This window comes from Rhinopithecus roxellana, chromosome 10 (assembly GCF_007565055.1).
Source record: "Rhinopithecus roxellana isolate Shanxi Qingling chromosome 10, ASM756505v1, whole genome shotgun sequence".
Classification (NCBI taxonomy): Eukaryota; Metazoa; Chordata; class Mammalia; order Primates; family Cercopithecidae; genus Rhinopithecus; species Rhinopithecus roxellana.
In genome coordinates this window covers 25,646,866-25,662,898 of record NC_044558.1, presented here as the reverse complement: position 1 = coordinate 25,662,898, position 16,033 = coordinate 25,646,866, and the positions used below count along the sequence as shown (strand labels likewise).

Here is a 16,033-nt window from a genome sequence, read left to right as displayed (position 1 = left end):
AATCTTTTCTTTTCTTTTTCAACCCTTTAACACCTCTGTAACCAATATTCCTTGCCTTATCTTCTCGTTGGTTGAACTATCTCAAAACTCAAGCTTCAGAACTACAAATAAGAAATTATGTATTAAAATGAATATGAGGAAAAAATGCACAAAAAGTATTGGAGACTTAGAGATTTTGGTCTTTCTATTCTGAGATCTTTTAGAACAATTTATTGGAAATGCTTCCCAATTTCACTAGGCTTCCCTTTCTATACCTAGAATACCCTGCAAATCCTAATAACTCTTGGAACTCACAGGGGTCTGTGCAAATGAGGGCCTAAGTTTTATTTGCTTCCTGAGGACCTAAGCTATATGTTTTAGAGACGTAAACTAATGCAATAAGACAAAAACTTAAAGTTCAAAAATTTGAATAAAAAGGAACAAAGCCATTACTATTACTAGGTGATACAGTTGTTCACACCAAAATCCCCAAATAATCAACAGATGTATTTTTTGGAATTAATATGAAAGCTTAGCTAGCTTGCTGTTTTAAAACAATGTATAAAATTAAATTGCATGTCTATACTTTGGAAATTATTAGAAAGATGATTTAAAAGACATCATTACAGTGCAACCCACACTTCCCCCAGCCAACCAACCAACCAAAGCAAGCACCGCCTAGGATTATATCTTGCAATAGATGATCAAGAACTTTATGTAGAAACGTATAGAATTTTATTGAGGCCAAGGTGGGAGTATTGCTTGAGTCCAGGAGTTCCCGACTAGCCTGGGCAACATATTGAGACCCTGTCTCCACCAAAAAAAAAAAAAAAAAAAGTTATTGAAAGTCATTGGTAAGAAATACTATGTTCATGGATAGGATGATTCTGTCTCTTAAAGACGTCATTTTTTTTCTCTATTATTATCATTGCATCATTGTAAACCTGCTCTTCTTTCTCCATTCTTTGTTTATAGGGAGTTGAACTTGTCAAATTAGTGTCTACAGTAATATGTATGAAACAAAGGGAAGAAGAATTCTTGCTAACTATCAGACCTTTTGCAAACAGGATGCAGGTAATGAATAAGAGATACTACATTTTCTTATTTTTTTTTTAGGTTAATAGGTTTGCTCCATTTCAGCCACTAATTTTGATTCTTGATTCAGTGGCATTGATATTATATTTTAGATAATCCTCTTAGTTTCCATATTTATCCATACTCACATCATTGTAAATTACAGTATAATTTTAAATGCCTTCATAAATTACTTTTTTCCCCATTATTAGGGACACATTACATTTATGCTAGGAAAACTTAGAAATGTGTTGTCTTTGCTATTATTTATTTCTTATCTTACTAAGGTAACCCCACACCATTAGGATTGAGGCACATGTGCTCACTTTAAAGGTACTGATTTTGTTCCTAAGAAGTTGCACAAACCCGGGCTTTTAACTGAAGACAAACTTTTCACTGACATATAAAAAGCTACAAATGCTCTCGTAATGGTAAGAATGATTCTGTATTAGTTCTCTGTTGCTGCTGTAACAAATTACCACAAACTTAGTGGCTTAAAACAGTACAAAGTTATTATCTTCCACTTAGTTCTGTAGGTTCAGAAGTATGATACAGGTCTCACTGGGTTGAAATCTAGGTGTTGGCAAGGTTTCATTCTTTTCTACAGACTTTAGAGGAGATTGTTTCCTTCCCTTTCCAGCTTCTGAAGGCTGTCTGAATTCCTTGACTCCTGTTGCTTTTACTCCATCTTCAAAACAAGTAACAGAGGGTTTAGTCTTCCTCACATCACATGATTCCAACCTCCTCTTCTGCCTCCCTCTTCAACCATTATATTGGATTATATTATTCACTCTTCTGTGGCTCCCCTTCTGAAAAGTAAGCTCCCTTAGGGTAGAAACTTGGTCAACTTTGTTCCCCTGTGTTACTCAGGGTCTAGCTCTGTCTGGTACATAGGAGCTATGATGCATGAATGAATCAATTTTTAAATTTCATCCCTTAACATCACATTTTTTTCAGTAAGCTGGATCACAGTGAAATCTCTATAATGTGAATTATGAGTTGAATTCAAATTGAAGTATGAAATCTATGACTATTGTACTTTGTTATTTCACTGAGAGTGCTATTTGAGTAGCCAGATTTACAACTGACGTCAGTAAGTAATACTCAATGTGACATATTAAGTATCTTTCTATAAATACCCTACTATTGATTTTATTTTTTTGCAGTAGGGATTGATAATAATAGTGATGAAGACAATTAGCATCATCTTTGCTAGCATTTATGGACTATTTGCTATGTGCCATTAGTAGGTTCTTTTCATTATTTAATCTTCTCACTCCATGAGGTCATAAAGTACACATTTACTCTTTTGTCCACCCAAGAAAACTATCCCCCTTACCCAACACTTCTTTTGGGAAACTGCTTCTCTCTATTCCCCGCAAATGGTTTTGGGAACAGCCCAAGCACAATCCTTTGGCCTCTTGGCTATCAAGATGGATATAGAAACCAGTCTGGACCAGTCAGAATCCTTTAGTGGGAATCCAATAGTTAACGTGTAATCCATATCAAGCCAGAGTTCTTCCTCTCAGTTTTTGGACTCATTATGGGAAGAGAGAGTTTCCTTTCCTCTTGGGTCCAAAAATGGCAAGGATATGGCCTGAAACTGCTTGTGGTTTGTGGCGAATTAGAGGAAATGGATCAGGGACAGGAGTCAGATGTCCTGACTTATGTAGTACGTGGTCTCATTTTCTCCATTTTATATATGAACAAACATGTCTCAGAGCTGTTATTTTCCACAGGACAAATACCTTGTAAATAGCTAGTGAATGGGGGGGATTTTATCCCACATCAGCCTACTTTCATTGTCTATATTTTCTTTAACTTTGCTGTATGCTCTGACATCCTAGCCACTTACTCTTTCCATTCTTCCTGCTTTCTGAAAGCACACAGCAAGGAAATGCACGCTCTGTATTTCTAAAAAGGTGTTTCTTGGACAGTTGTTGCTCATCTGTACATCTTGTACTTGAATATGTTCACTTGAGGGTCTAGGGCTGGAATGACAAACAGGCCCCATCTTTCATGTTAATTCCAGGAGAATAAAAGTGGCTATCTACAGCTTTGTGTTGAGAAGGATTCTGAGGCTTCATCTGGCCTAGCAGAAAAGGAGGAAAGTGAAATAAGAATATGAGCTATTAAATTTGCTCAAAATGTTTGATAATTCAGATTCTTTTTTGGAAATATGGAGTTGCACTTTTCAGCATCCAGGAAGTGTTGAATCAAATACTCTTGTTTTTAAGCTCAAAAAATATTTTGTTAGCCAGGGACTCAACCTGTGTACCAAACCAAATTCCTCAACGGTCTCTTCACTATGGAATGATGACATCTTCTAATGAACATCTTCCTTTGCAAAATGCCCAGACAGTTCTATGCCACAACGATAGGAACAGCAACATGACCTGAATTTAGATTCTGGAACTGAATGTCATTTATTGGGACCACTCTTTTTCGGTGAGAGAGGTGCTAAATCACAGCCACCCTGAGAAAATTGTCATGCACTGGTATTGTTGAACATTTTCTAACAATCAAATTGGGCCTCACATTTTGTTGGTTGGAAGTTCCATTTCTTCATCTTTGGTCCAAGTTACTTAGCAATGACCAATCAAACTATGTGCCCACCATATTGTTTTGCATGTTTGACTAGAACATTGACAGATTAATAGGAAGGGTAAATAGCAGAGCACAACTGCGGCGGCCCAGTGTGGGGCAGCAGGATTGACTGCTCCGGACTTTGTTGTGTTTGCTCAGAGGAAGCCGCAGCAAAAGCCTGCTGGGATGAGGTGACCTGGGTCATGGGCATTTGTTTTTTGTCTCTATAGAAAACAATTGTCTTCTCAATGGAAGATGGCTTTTTTCTGAGTCTACATGGTTTCACCAATGAGGAAGCATTTGCCATTCCAGCGTGCTTGCTAAAACACAGTCATACAAATAAAAAGGCCACACAAAAGTTCAAATTTACTGTATTTTTCAGAGAATCCTTTGACTTATGTTAACCAGGAGAGAAGCCTAACTTTGGAAAATTTATCTTGAGGGTCTCTAAACCTTCGTCTGTTTACTGCTAATTCCCAGTATTTGATGTTTAGAATTTTATGAAGTTTCAAAATCCAGCTACCTTTCCTTCCCCCATAGTTCATGAAGGCAGAACCCATTAACATGTAGCACTGTTGTTTTTGTAAACCCTGGCTTTGGTAAACATTTATTTTGATTTCAAAATTGCTCTACTCTGAATTGATATGAATGAAATACATTAATAATAAAGGAAAATCTACTTTGGATGAGATTTAATTAATCAAAAGTGGTGACTTGATTTAAAAGCTAGAACTGTGTTTCTGATTGATAGATTTATTTGAGCATGACTAATTTTACATTTACAAATTTATCACAGTTCTTTAGAAAAAGATTTACTTTTAATAAAAGACTCCAAAGGATTCCACATGGATTTTTGATGAATTATTCTTGATCAATCTTGATGTATTTTATACACACACCCACACGCGCGTGCACACACACGTATACATACATACAGACATACATAGAGATAGAGACAGAGATTAGAGACAGAGAGGGATCAAGAATATATATGTTCAGTCAGCCAGACTCTCTTCTTGATCTGGTAGGAATGAAGAGGGGGTCAAATGGCACTCTACAATTTTCCTTTTCGGTAATTTTAATTCTGCTTTGTCATGTCTGACTGGTGCTGCTTTCCAACCTTTTCTTCCCCTTCACTTTCTCTTCTCTTTACTCCTTTGCTTTTTTGTCCCTGCTTTCCTAGAGCTTAGGGCTTAGGAAAGTCATGAAAGTGTTATTGGTGGTGGTTGTGGAAACCATTTTAGTTTCTGACTGCCCACTTCAGGTCCCATTGAGCTGTTTCCACTTCTAAAGCTGAAAAACCACCATGGGATGGGGTGGTGGATGGTGGTGTACTCTAAACAATGAACCAAAACCCCCTCAAAACTCAAGGAATAAAAACCTCTCAGTGACATTAAAAGCTAAGACTAATCTGAGTATTAAGAAAAATCAAGACATCTGCACAAATATGATATCCTTTTTATTCATTTAAAATTAACCAGTATTTATTTATTTTTATTTATTTATTTTTTTGAGACGGAGTCTCGCTCTGTCACCCAGGCTGGTGTGCAGTGGCTGGACCTCAGCTCACTGCAAGCTCCGCCTCCTGGGTTTACGCCATTCTCCTGCCTCAGCCTCCTGAGTAGCTGGGACTACAGGCACCCGCCACCACACCCGGCTAGTTTTCTTTTATTTTTTTAGTAGAGATGGGGTTTCACCATGTTAGCCAGAATGGTCTCAATCTCCTGACCTCGTGATCCGCCCGTCTCAGCCTCCCAAAGTGCTGGGATTACAGGCTTGAGCCACCGCGCCCGGCCACCGGTATTTATTATGCACATCCTCTGTGCTACTCAGAGGATAGTTTCTGCCCTCAGGGAGTTGAGAGTCTTGGGTTGAGGCATGGGGAAAGATAATTATCCAAAGAGTTATAATATGGCATTCTCAATTCCCCATTGAATTAATTATAATACAAGGATGGGGAGTGAGCCCAGGAGACTGGTACCGACTCTATATTTTCAAGACACTGGAAGATGCATGTGGTTTTGTGGCTCTTTATTAGACTAATTTAATCTCATTTGCAAGGCATAAAACAAATAACAATTGTCTAACTGATGCCTGTACAATAGAAACATGGTAAAACTTGGGAAAGAGCCTTGAACTGTAAGTTTTGTAGGGCAGAAATTGCACCTGTCACATTCACTGTATAGAGTGAGACTGGCACTCCATGAATATCTGTGGATTAATGGATAGATGAGAAGCCTTAAGACTGTAGTTGCCACTTATTGGCTGTGTAACTTTTAGCATGGCCTGGGGTCTCTCTGACTATCTGTTTCTTCACCTATCAAATGGTTCTGCAATACCTCCCCACGTCACAGTATTATTATAGGATCGAAGCCTATTTCTTTAGCATCCATTATATGGGAGGCACTAATCTTAAGGATTACATGTGTTGACTCATTTCACCTTCATAATAGAAATATGAGGCAGGTACTATTATAATTATCATTCCCATTTTACAGATGATTATGTGTCATTGGTTCTTTGTCAACTATAAATTACTGTATTAATCAAAGAAATGGCATTGTAATTATTATTTCTAATATTCCAAAAGGCAAAAGCATGCAGAAACCCTCTATGAAGTTCTGTCTCTTGTCTGACTCTGTCTGTGTTACCCTGCCTTCCTCCGAAATTTATAGCATGAGAATATTTTGGGCATCCATTTTAATTAAGGATATTTGGATGATGCAGAAGTAAAAGCCCTGCAAATCTCCTCCAGAAAGAAAGATATATCTTCATTTTGAATATTTGTGCCCTGGAATTGGAACCAAAAAGCCACCAGAAACTGCTGCCATGCAAGAGATGAGCTTCTCTTTGACTCCATCTTCCCCATGGGTACAAGGCCTCTCCCTGCTTCTCTATGAATATATGTTCCATTCTTTTTTCCCTTCCACATGGCTTCTTCTGTTTCTTCATCACTGGGGTTTGTCCATAACTGCTATGGCGTTTCCATCCCCAGTGCTGTCTTGTGCACTGTTAATTCTACTCTCACAATTCTTTGGCTTATTTTCCCGTCATTCTAAGTGCTAAGATTGGTCCAGCTAATTTTCTCATGCTCTGCCATATCACAATCCTCTGGTCAGCTGATGGTCCAAACGTCTAGAGCAAGGAGGGCAGGCAGTGTCCTGAGCTGTGATCCTGGTGAGGGCTGTGGCGGTGGTTTTTCTGTCCAACAACTGAATATAAAACATAACTGAGGTATCAATTTTATTGTTTGCTAAATGTACCAGATAGGCTTTTTATTAAATAGTCTCATATTAGAAAGAGAATTTGTGAATAGAGATTTTAAGCTTGTTTCTAATTTTAAAAATTGAGTTGTATTACAACTTTTTTGTTTTTAGCCTATAGATAGTGACCTTCAGTTTACAAGAAGAAAAGAGTTTTGAAGTAATGACCTCTCAGATTTTAAGTCAAATGGGAGAAGGTAGTGAAGTGAATTTTTAAAGTCTCTGTGTTGTGATCGATTTGCAGCAGGTTATGCAATCAATTTCATGGGTTACTATCTACATTTTTAAGAAAGAGAAATAGATTGGAAAAATAGAGAGGTCAATGTGCTATATACACAGTAAGATGTTTCTTGTTTCCTGATACTTTTATTTCAGTTATATACATGTGGGTATTTATTGGCCATGATGTAAGATGTATATCTTACCATGGGATATAGACCAAAAGATTGTAAGCTACCAGTGTAGAGGTTAAAATCTGGGTTTGGGGTCCTATGACCCTGGGTTCAAATCCTGGCTCTAGCATTTAGGGGCTGTGTTACCTTACAACTCCAAACCACAGTTTTCTCTTCAGCAGAATAGGTTAATATGACTTACCTCATACAATCAAGATGCTAAATCAATGTGAGGAAAGTGCTTAACATACAACTTAACATAGCTTATTTTGTTATTTTAAATGAAATTGACTGCTGTTGGCTGTTTAGGTTAAGTATGGGAAATTTCTGGAAATGCTTTACATCAGAGATATGGGTAGGAATTATGAACAAGGATAGGAAGTAGAGGAAAAATAAAGAGCAGAGAGAACATCTCAGACATTTTAATGCCAACAGAAAAGCCATTTCTAGGTCCTTTCATGTGTTCTAGGTGACTTTCAAGTCTCTTTTTCAATGCAATCATGAAACACATTAATATTATATATTGTTATGAATGCAATGATCCAATCCACAGAGATTCTGGGAAGAATGATGGGGACACTGGTAGCCCACAAGTTGAGTAAGGAAAGGAAAAAGTGGAGAGCAAGCCAGTGAGACATAATCTATTTCACCTCTTTTTTGTTGCACTTCAAATGCCCGAGAACACAGTAGTATAAAACAACAATCATTTTATTATGCTCATTAATTGTGTGAGTCAGGAATTCAGACAGAGCACAGTAAGGATGACTTGCTTCTGCTCCATGATATCTGAGGCATTCACTGGGCAGACACAAAGGCTGAGGTTGACTCAGATGGCTGGGGACTGGAATGATCTGGAAGCTTCTTCACTCACACGTTTGGCACCTGGGCTGGGGTGATTCGAAGGCTGCGTTCAGCTGGAACTGTAAATCAGCACGTCTACTCAGGGCCTCTCTGTGTGGTGTGAACTTCCTCATAGTACAATGGTCTCAGGGTATTGGTGCTTCTCACAGGATGGCTAATATCTCCAAGAACAAGTGTTCCCAAAAGAGAAGGAGGGAGATCCATTACCTTTAATCACCTAGCCTCACAAATCACATAGCATCATTTCTATACTCTATTGGTCAAAGCAGTCACAAACCTGCCCAGATTCAAGGCTCCCCTTCAAAGATCCTTTCTCTCGTTGGGAAGAATTGAGAATTGCATGTAAAAATTAAAAAGGAAGTTTTAAAAGGGTGGTAACAAGCAAAATCTTTAGTTGTGGCCTTTATATCTTCACATTCTCACCATGAATGAACCATAGACAACTCGGGTAAATAGAGAGAGACCATGAGGAGTCATTTATGTTTAACTGTAGATGGTCTCTTGAGATATCTTCAGAATGGACTGAGCTTCCTAATGATACTTGTTTGGTTAATTCTGAAACAACTCCGTATTTCTTGACTTTTCCCCTCCAAAAGGTAAGGTTAAAAAGCTGCCAGATGTCAGGAGCACCAGCCTGGGACGTGTAAAAGCATTGAAAAATTAGTCTGGAAAACAGCTTTACCAAACCACAGTTAAAAGTCTCCTCCACCTCTCCATTCTTTCTGCATTTTAAAGCAGGTTCTATCTTACTAAAAATCTCTATTTAGGAACACTGGGATGGGAAGTAGAAGAATTCTTGGGTTTTAGTCCTGAGTTCATTACTGCAGAGTGGCCTGGGCAAACCATTTCACCTTCAGTATGTTCCATGCTCTTTGAGGTCACTTTCAGTATTCAGTGGCTCATTTTATGGCTTTCCAAATGGCCCAAATATGTTAATTTTATGAGCAAACTAAGCTATACGTAATGCATTTTGTACACATAAACTGAAAATGTAACTTTCGATCTGTCATTTTACCTGTCAAATTAGCACAGATTAAAAACTCAATGTTGGTGAAAGTGCATTAATAAAGGCCTCTCTTACCATGTGGCCGAACACACTGTCTAATCTATGTGGCTTTTCTGCAGAGCAATTTGACTTGATTTTATGTATCAAATATGTTGAAACATCCATGCCCGTTGATTCCACTTATCCCTTCTGAGAATCTGTTTTAAAAACCTAATTAGAGTGGGAGACCAAGATTTCTGTATAAGGATGTTCACTGCTATGTTATTTATAGTTATGCAATAATGGAAATCACCTATACTGTCTAATAATAGAAACATTTTATAACTTACAGTGCATACAAATAGTGATACTGTGTGGCCAAAAAATCAGATTTTCTTAAAAGAGTATTCATACACAATAAATTTGCATAAAGTAATTAAAGTCTTCATGGAGAAAAACTGGCAGGAACTGCATCAAGATATCTAGATACAATTATTGGTGATTTTGTCCCTGTTTGGAGGTCTTTCTGTTTTTTGAAAATCTGTAATGAATGTGTATTATTTTTATAATCAGAAAAGAAAATGAATGATATCGATGTATGTTTTTACATATCATTTTCTTTTATTTGTGTTAATGCCTGCCTCCAAAAAAAGAGAGCTGGCGGCTTCATGCCTTCTTGAATGCTTCTTGAATGCTCATGAATGCTGTGCATTCTGCCCCGCCCCTTCCCAAACTCCCTGCTCCCTTTAACACCAATTGGACGTCCCATACTGGGAACTGGATCTGAGATGTGAAGGTGGTATGGGGCTGAGAAAGGGAGTCAGCCAGGAGGTCAGATGTGAGATCTCCTGGTGGTTATGCACTCCTACAGGCACTAGGCCGTCTAAAGCCTGCATGTGGCCCCTGGTTGAAGGCCTCAAATCTACAAGGCTATTAGCTAGATTTTACTGGAGTAAATTACCCCTGCTTTGCAAGAACATTAACAAATTACCATGAAAATGCTGTCATCACCAGCACAAATGTCTCTCAAAGGCTCACTTCAGTGGGTTTTTTTTTGTCCCAACTCATAAGATTCACTTGTTAGTTCCACAAAAAGGGAAAACTGAATCTTGAGGTAATTTGCACTTTGGGTGAATTCATCCACCAGTTTTTTTTCCCATAGGGTTTGTTTTGTATCCAGGCTTATGCACAACTTTTGTAAGCAGCAATAGCAGTTGTGTGGGCACTTGAAATGGGAGAGAATTCTAAAGTCGCTGCATCGTGTTAAACACCAAGAATGGGGAGGATTGCCTCTTAGTCCAGAGTAAAAGAGATCTGAATTTAAAACAAGGAGAATTTTAACTTTAAAAGTCTGGTTCTGGAAACAACTACAGGCTACAACTTGCATGTATTATAGTTTGCATTTTGAAGCTTACTAGTCTGGTTAATAAAATTACACAGCCATCCTATGAATGTAACTATTACATGCATTACATTTAGAGTCTTTGGATGATACACACCTAGTGAGTCCTCAGAAACCATACACAGGTTACATTTGGAATCCAGAATGGCAGGTCCCAATTATTAGGATGAAAACGATATACATCAATTCCTCTTTGAATGTTAGCATTTTATAATTGTCTGATCATTACATCTAATTAAAATTTAAAAGCAGGTTCAAAATCAGGAGGGTGGTTAAGAAACTTTACTAAGTAATGATATTTAACATAAATTTGTATAGGCTGAATTTACATTGTCAATTAGAGTTTGTTCTTAGAATGACTCACATTCAGAAATAAGTTGTTTTCCAAAGCACAGTGTATGAAATGTTATCTATTTTGGATTTATTAATTAAAGTTTGTTATTGGTACAAATTGTTTCCATTCCAAAATAGATGCAACTGGTTAGGTCAGTCAGACACCCAGGTAGAAAAAAAAAATCTAGCTTTCCTGGGTTGTTTTCTAATCTGCGTATAGGTAGAATACCCCACAGAAGGGCTAAATATGTAAAGAAGAGAGAAAAACAACCCCCCACCCCCCAAATGGATACATAGAAATTCGCTAAAATACAAGGAAGTTTGGTTTTTAGCAATGTCAGAAAGTTCCCCAAATTAGAATAACTAGATCACAGCATACGTGAGGTTTTGTGTCATTGAAAAGCAGATCTTTTAAATTACATATGGCAGTGGGCATCATGATCTTGTTAATGCTTTGAGTCTCAGGATATCCTAGTCCAGTCATTTTAAGTCCTCTTGATATTTGGGCTTTTAAAATAGATACCATTTACTGAAGTGCATTGGCCCAAGGGGAAGTACAGCAGACATCAACCTACCTGTTCCACCCTCCAGCAGGTCCTGAGGACAGGACCCTCATTCCTACCATCAGGACTCTGCAGGCTCAAGGCTTGACTTGAAACCGGGTCAATGCTTTCCTCTAATTGTATTTGGAGATGAGAACAGTCCCAAAGTGCACTGTGTGCAAAAATTTATATCCATCAGATCATTTTGCAGCGATCTCCTGTTTTTCAACAGGTGTCTTTGGAGCAAATACCTTTCTGTCCAGTCCCTATCCTCCCCATTAATACAATGAAGGATATTCTAAGTTGCAATATACAATGGTTATGTAATGATTAGGTCAATATGTGCATATTTTATAATTATAGTAAATAGCAGATCTTAATTTTATAAATAAAATTCTGGTAAGTACATGGGATCTCAATCAGTGATAACCACAGAGAAGGAGAATGCTTTTTTACATATTATCCAATATGTAACAGATAATTTACAGTGGTAAATATTTGTTTTGCTCAGGTGTTTGAGAGGTTCAGCTACCTTGGTCTGGTTCTCAGCATGGCTCCCTCACATGTCTGTGGTCAGCCGTGGGTCCACTAGACAGCAAGGCTGATTTTGGCTGGGTATCGGTTGGCCGTTGACTGATCCAGGATGGCCTTGTCTGGGAAAACTGGCTGACTTGGCTTTACTCTGTCTTGCACCCTCTAGCAGGCTGACTCTACCAGGCAGAATATGCTCTGGCTAGAGCATATTCTCATGACAATGGCAGAGGGCAAGACTGAACAACTCCAATAGTGCTTCCCCTTGAAGCCTATGCTTGTGTTTGCATTTGATAGCATCACATTGGCCAAAGCAAGTAACATGGCTGAGCCTAGATTCCCAGTGGGAGTTGCCACAACGTTATATAGCAAAGGGATATGGATGCAGAGACAAGTGAATGACTCTAGCCCTAAATGCAATTAGTGTACCACATGGGGTAACATTTTAAAACATTATATGGTTTATTTTGCAATAAGAGAGAGGAAGAGAGGAAGATGGAGAGAGGGAGAGAGAGAGTGAGGGAGAGACAGAAGTCTGTTTCTTTTTATAACCTATTGTTAAAAGTGATAAACAATTACTTTTGCTGAATTTATTCATTAGAAGTGAGGTATTACTTCTAGCTCATACTTAAGGGAAAGTGTTACTCAGGGTGTGAATCTTAGGAGTGAGGGATGGATCAGTAAGGAGTATCTTAGAGGCTGCCACTACAAAACCCTCTGGGAGACTCTGATGCACACCAAGATTTGGGAAATATTGCATTACTGTAAGAAGGCAAAGGGAATATTCAGAAAAGAGCTTGAGGATGTAGAAAATTTTACTCACGACGCAGTAATAAATAGCCTACCAAACAAAAAAAGCCTAGGACCAGATGGAGTTACAGCTGAATTCTACCAGAGGTACAGAGGAACTGGTACCATTTATTCTGAAACTATTCCGAACAATTGAAAAGGAGGGACCCCTTCCTAAGTCATTTTATGAGGCCAGCATCATCCTGATACCAAAACCTGTCAAAGATACAACAACAAAAAGAAACCTTCAGGTCAATATTCCTGATGAACATTGATGCGAAAATACTCAATAAAATACTGGTAAACCAAATCCAGCAGCACATCAAAAAGTTTATCCACCATGATCAAGTCGGCTTCATGCCCGGGATGCAAGGGTGGTTCAACATGCATAAATCAATATATGTAATTCATTACGTAAACAGAACTAAAGACAAAAACCACATGATTATCTCAATAGATGCAGAAAAGTCCTTCAATAAAATTCAACATCCCTTCATGTTAAAAATTCTCAATAAACTAGGTATTGATGGAACATACCTCAAAATAAGAGCCATTTATGACAAACCCACAGCCAATATCATACTGATTGGGCAAAAGCTGGAAGCATTCCCTTTGAAAACTGGCACAAGACAAGGATACCCTCTCTCACCACTCTTATTCAACATAGTATTGGAAGTTCTGGCCAGGGCAATCGGGCAGGAGAAAGAAAGAAATAGTGTTCAAATAGGAAGAGAGGAAGTCAAACTGTCTCTGTTTGCAGATGACATGATCCTATATCTAGAAAACTCCATCATTTTAGCCCAAAAGCTTCTTACACTGATGAGCAACTTCAGCAAAGTCTCAGGATACAAAATCAATGTCCAAAAATCACAAGCATTCCTGTACGTCAACAATTGACAAGCAGAGAGTCAAATCATGAATGAGCTCCCATTCACAATTGCTACAAAGAGAATAAAATACTTAGGAATACAGCTAACAGGGGACATGAAGGACCTCTTCAAGGAGAAGTACAAACCACTGCTTAAGGAAATCGGAGGACACAAACATATGGAAAAATATTCCATGCTCATGGATAGGAAGAATCAGTGTCTTGAAAATGGCCATACTACTCAAAGTAATTTATAGATTCAATGATCTTCCCATTAAACTACCATTGATATTCTTCACAGAATTAGGAAAAACTACTTTAAAATTCATATGGAACCAAAAAAGAGCTCGTATAGCCAAGACAATCATAAGTAAAAAGAGTAAAATAAAAAGAACAAAGTAAAAAGTAAAAAGAACAAAGCTGGAGGCATCATGCTACCTGACTTCAAACTATGCTACAAGGCTACAGTAACCAAAACAGCATGGCATGGGCACAAAAACAGACACATAGACCAATGTTACAGAATAGAGATCTCAGAAATAAGACTGCACATTAGCAGCCTTCTGATCTTTGACAAACCTGACAAAAACAAGCAATAGGGAAAGATTCCCTATTTAATAAATGGTGCTGGGAGAACTGGCTAGTGATATGCAGAAAACTGAAATTGGACCCCTTCCTTACGCCTTGTACAAAAATTAACTCAAGATGAATTAAAGACTTAAATGTAAAACCCAAAACTATAAAAACCCTAGAAGAAAATCTAGGCAATACCATTCAGGACATAGGCACTGGCAAAGATTTCATGATGAAAACATCAAAAGCAATTGCAACAGAAGCAAAAATTGACAAATGAGATCTAATTAAACTGAAGAGCTTCTGCCCAGCAGTAGAAACTATCATCAGAGTGAACAGACAACCTACAGAATAGGAGAAAATTTTTGCAATCTATCCATCTGACAAAGGTCTAATATCGAGAATCTGTAAGGAACTTAAGTTTACAAGAAAAGAAAACATTAAAAAGTGGGCAAAGACATGAACAGACACTTCTCGAAAGAAGACATTTATATGGCCAACAAAAATGTGAAAAAAGCTCAATATCACTGATCATTAGAGAAATGCAGGTCAACGCCATCATGAGATACCATCTTATGCCAGTCAGAATGGCAATTATAAAAAGTCAAGAAATAACGGATGTTGGTGAGGCTGTGGAGAAATAGGAAGACAACTTACAAAGCTCTTTTCTAAATATTTTTCTTCTTTAGATCCTTAAGATAACCCTGGGATAAAAAAGGGATAGATAGTTTTATGACCAGTATTCTAGTTGTAGAAATGGAGATTCCGAATGGTTAATGGAATGTATTGGATACTTGAGGTGCACCAAATCATTTAATCCAAATCTCAGTGTTACAAAGGAGGGAACCAACACTCAGAGAAGTTAGGTGACTCATTCCAGGTCACACAGCTAATCAATTCAGAAGCGAGTCAAGAATTCAAGTCTGTAGATTCCTGTATCAGTACTCTTTCTACCACACTCTGCCACCTCTGTTCCAGTTCCATAAGTATAAATGTAGACATCACAAACACAATATCATTTATGTCCACATGTCTTTAAGTGTTATGGAAATATTTTATAATGCAAAGTGAGTCTGGAAGATAATCTATGGATTCTTTTTTTCCTTGTCAGAAATGTGTTATTTAACTTCTTAGCAGGCCTAAAATTTCCTGACTTTAATTTCTAAGCCCATAACGTTGTCTGTTCTTTAAAATGGACAATGTAACGCAGGATTATGTTGTTAGGGGATTATAAAAAAGCTCTTTGTCATCTTCAAAAGTAAGAGGGAGCTCTGATGTAGCTTAAAAAGTAAAGTTTGTTGCCTGAGCTAAGTGATTAGACTGCCAGTGGTCTTTTGCATTCTCTTCAAGCATATGTTTCAAATGGCATATTTGCATATGTGTAAGAATATAAAATAAAATTTCACCATAATTCAATAAATAGGGTCCAAAAATTTTATTCTCATAAAGCATTGTGTTGCTTTATTGAAGGTTAATAGAAGACAGTATTTTTAACCAGTCTGTACTGTCATAAAGCCCACAGACATAGAGAATAAACTGAATGGTATTAAGTTGTTCTACAATAAATCTACAACAGACTATAGATTGCACAGAGAAAATCCCAGATGATCATGGACAGTCGCTTCCTAACTTGCCTCTGACCCACTCCTCCCTGACAACAAGAACTGAAGCTTGTTAGAGGATGGGAGTCAGTCACCAATGACCTTACACAGTATCCAAATTTACACCCTCTCAAGATTTTGCAAAATATGACGTATGCATTTTGCTCACACATATATATTTAGTTCCCAACTTACAGATGGAGTTTCTTACTAAAGTCTGTTTATAAATAGGTTGTTTATAACTCACAACACAT

General features: G+C 37.7%; 1 protein-coding gene across 2 annotated transcripts in view; it reads left to right on the top strand.

Moving 5' to 3' along the window:
• C10H12orf42 (chromosome 10 C12orf42 homolog) overlaps window positions 1–16,033 on the top strand; it is a 178,223-nt gene that overhangs the window by 16,645 nt on the left and 145,545 nt on the right. For both annotated transcript variants that reach the window (XM_010357278.2, XM_010357277.2), the window contains one exon: window positions 955–1,053. In XM_010357278.2, coding sequence (XP_010355580.1) covers window positions 994–1,053 — 60 coding nt within the window. In that variant the 5' untranslated portion in view covers window positions 955–993. The remainder of the gene's footprint in view (window positions 1–954; window positions 1,054–16,033) is intronic.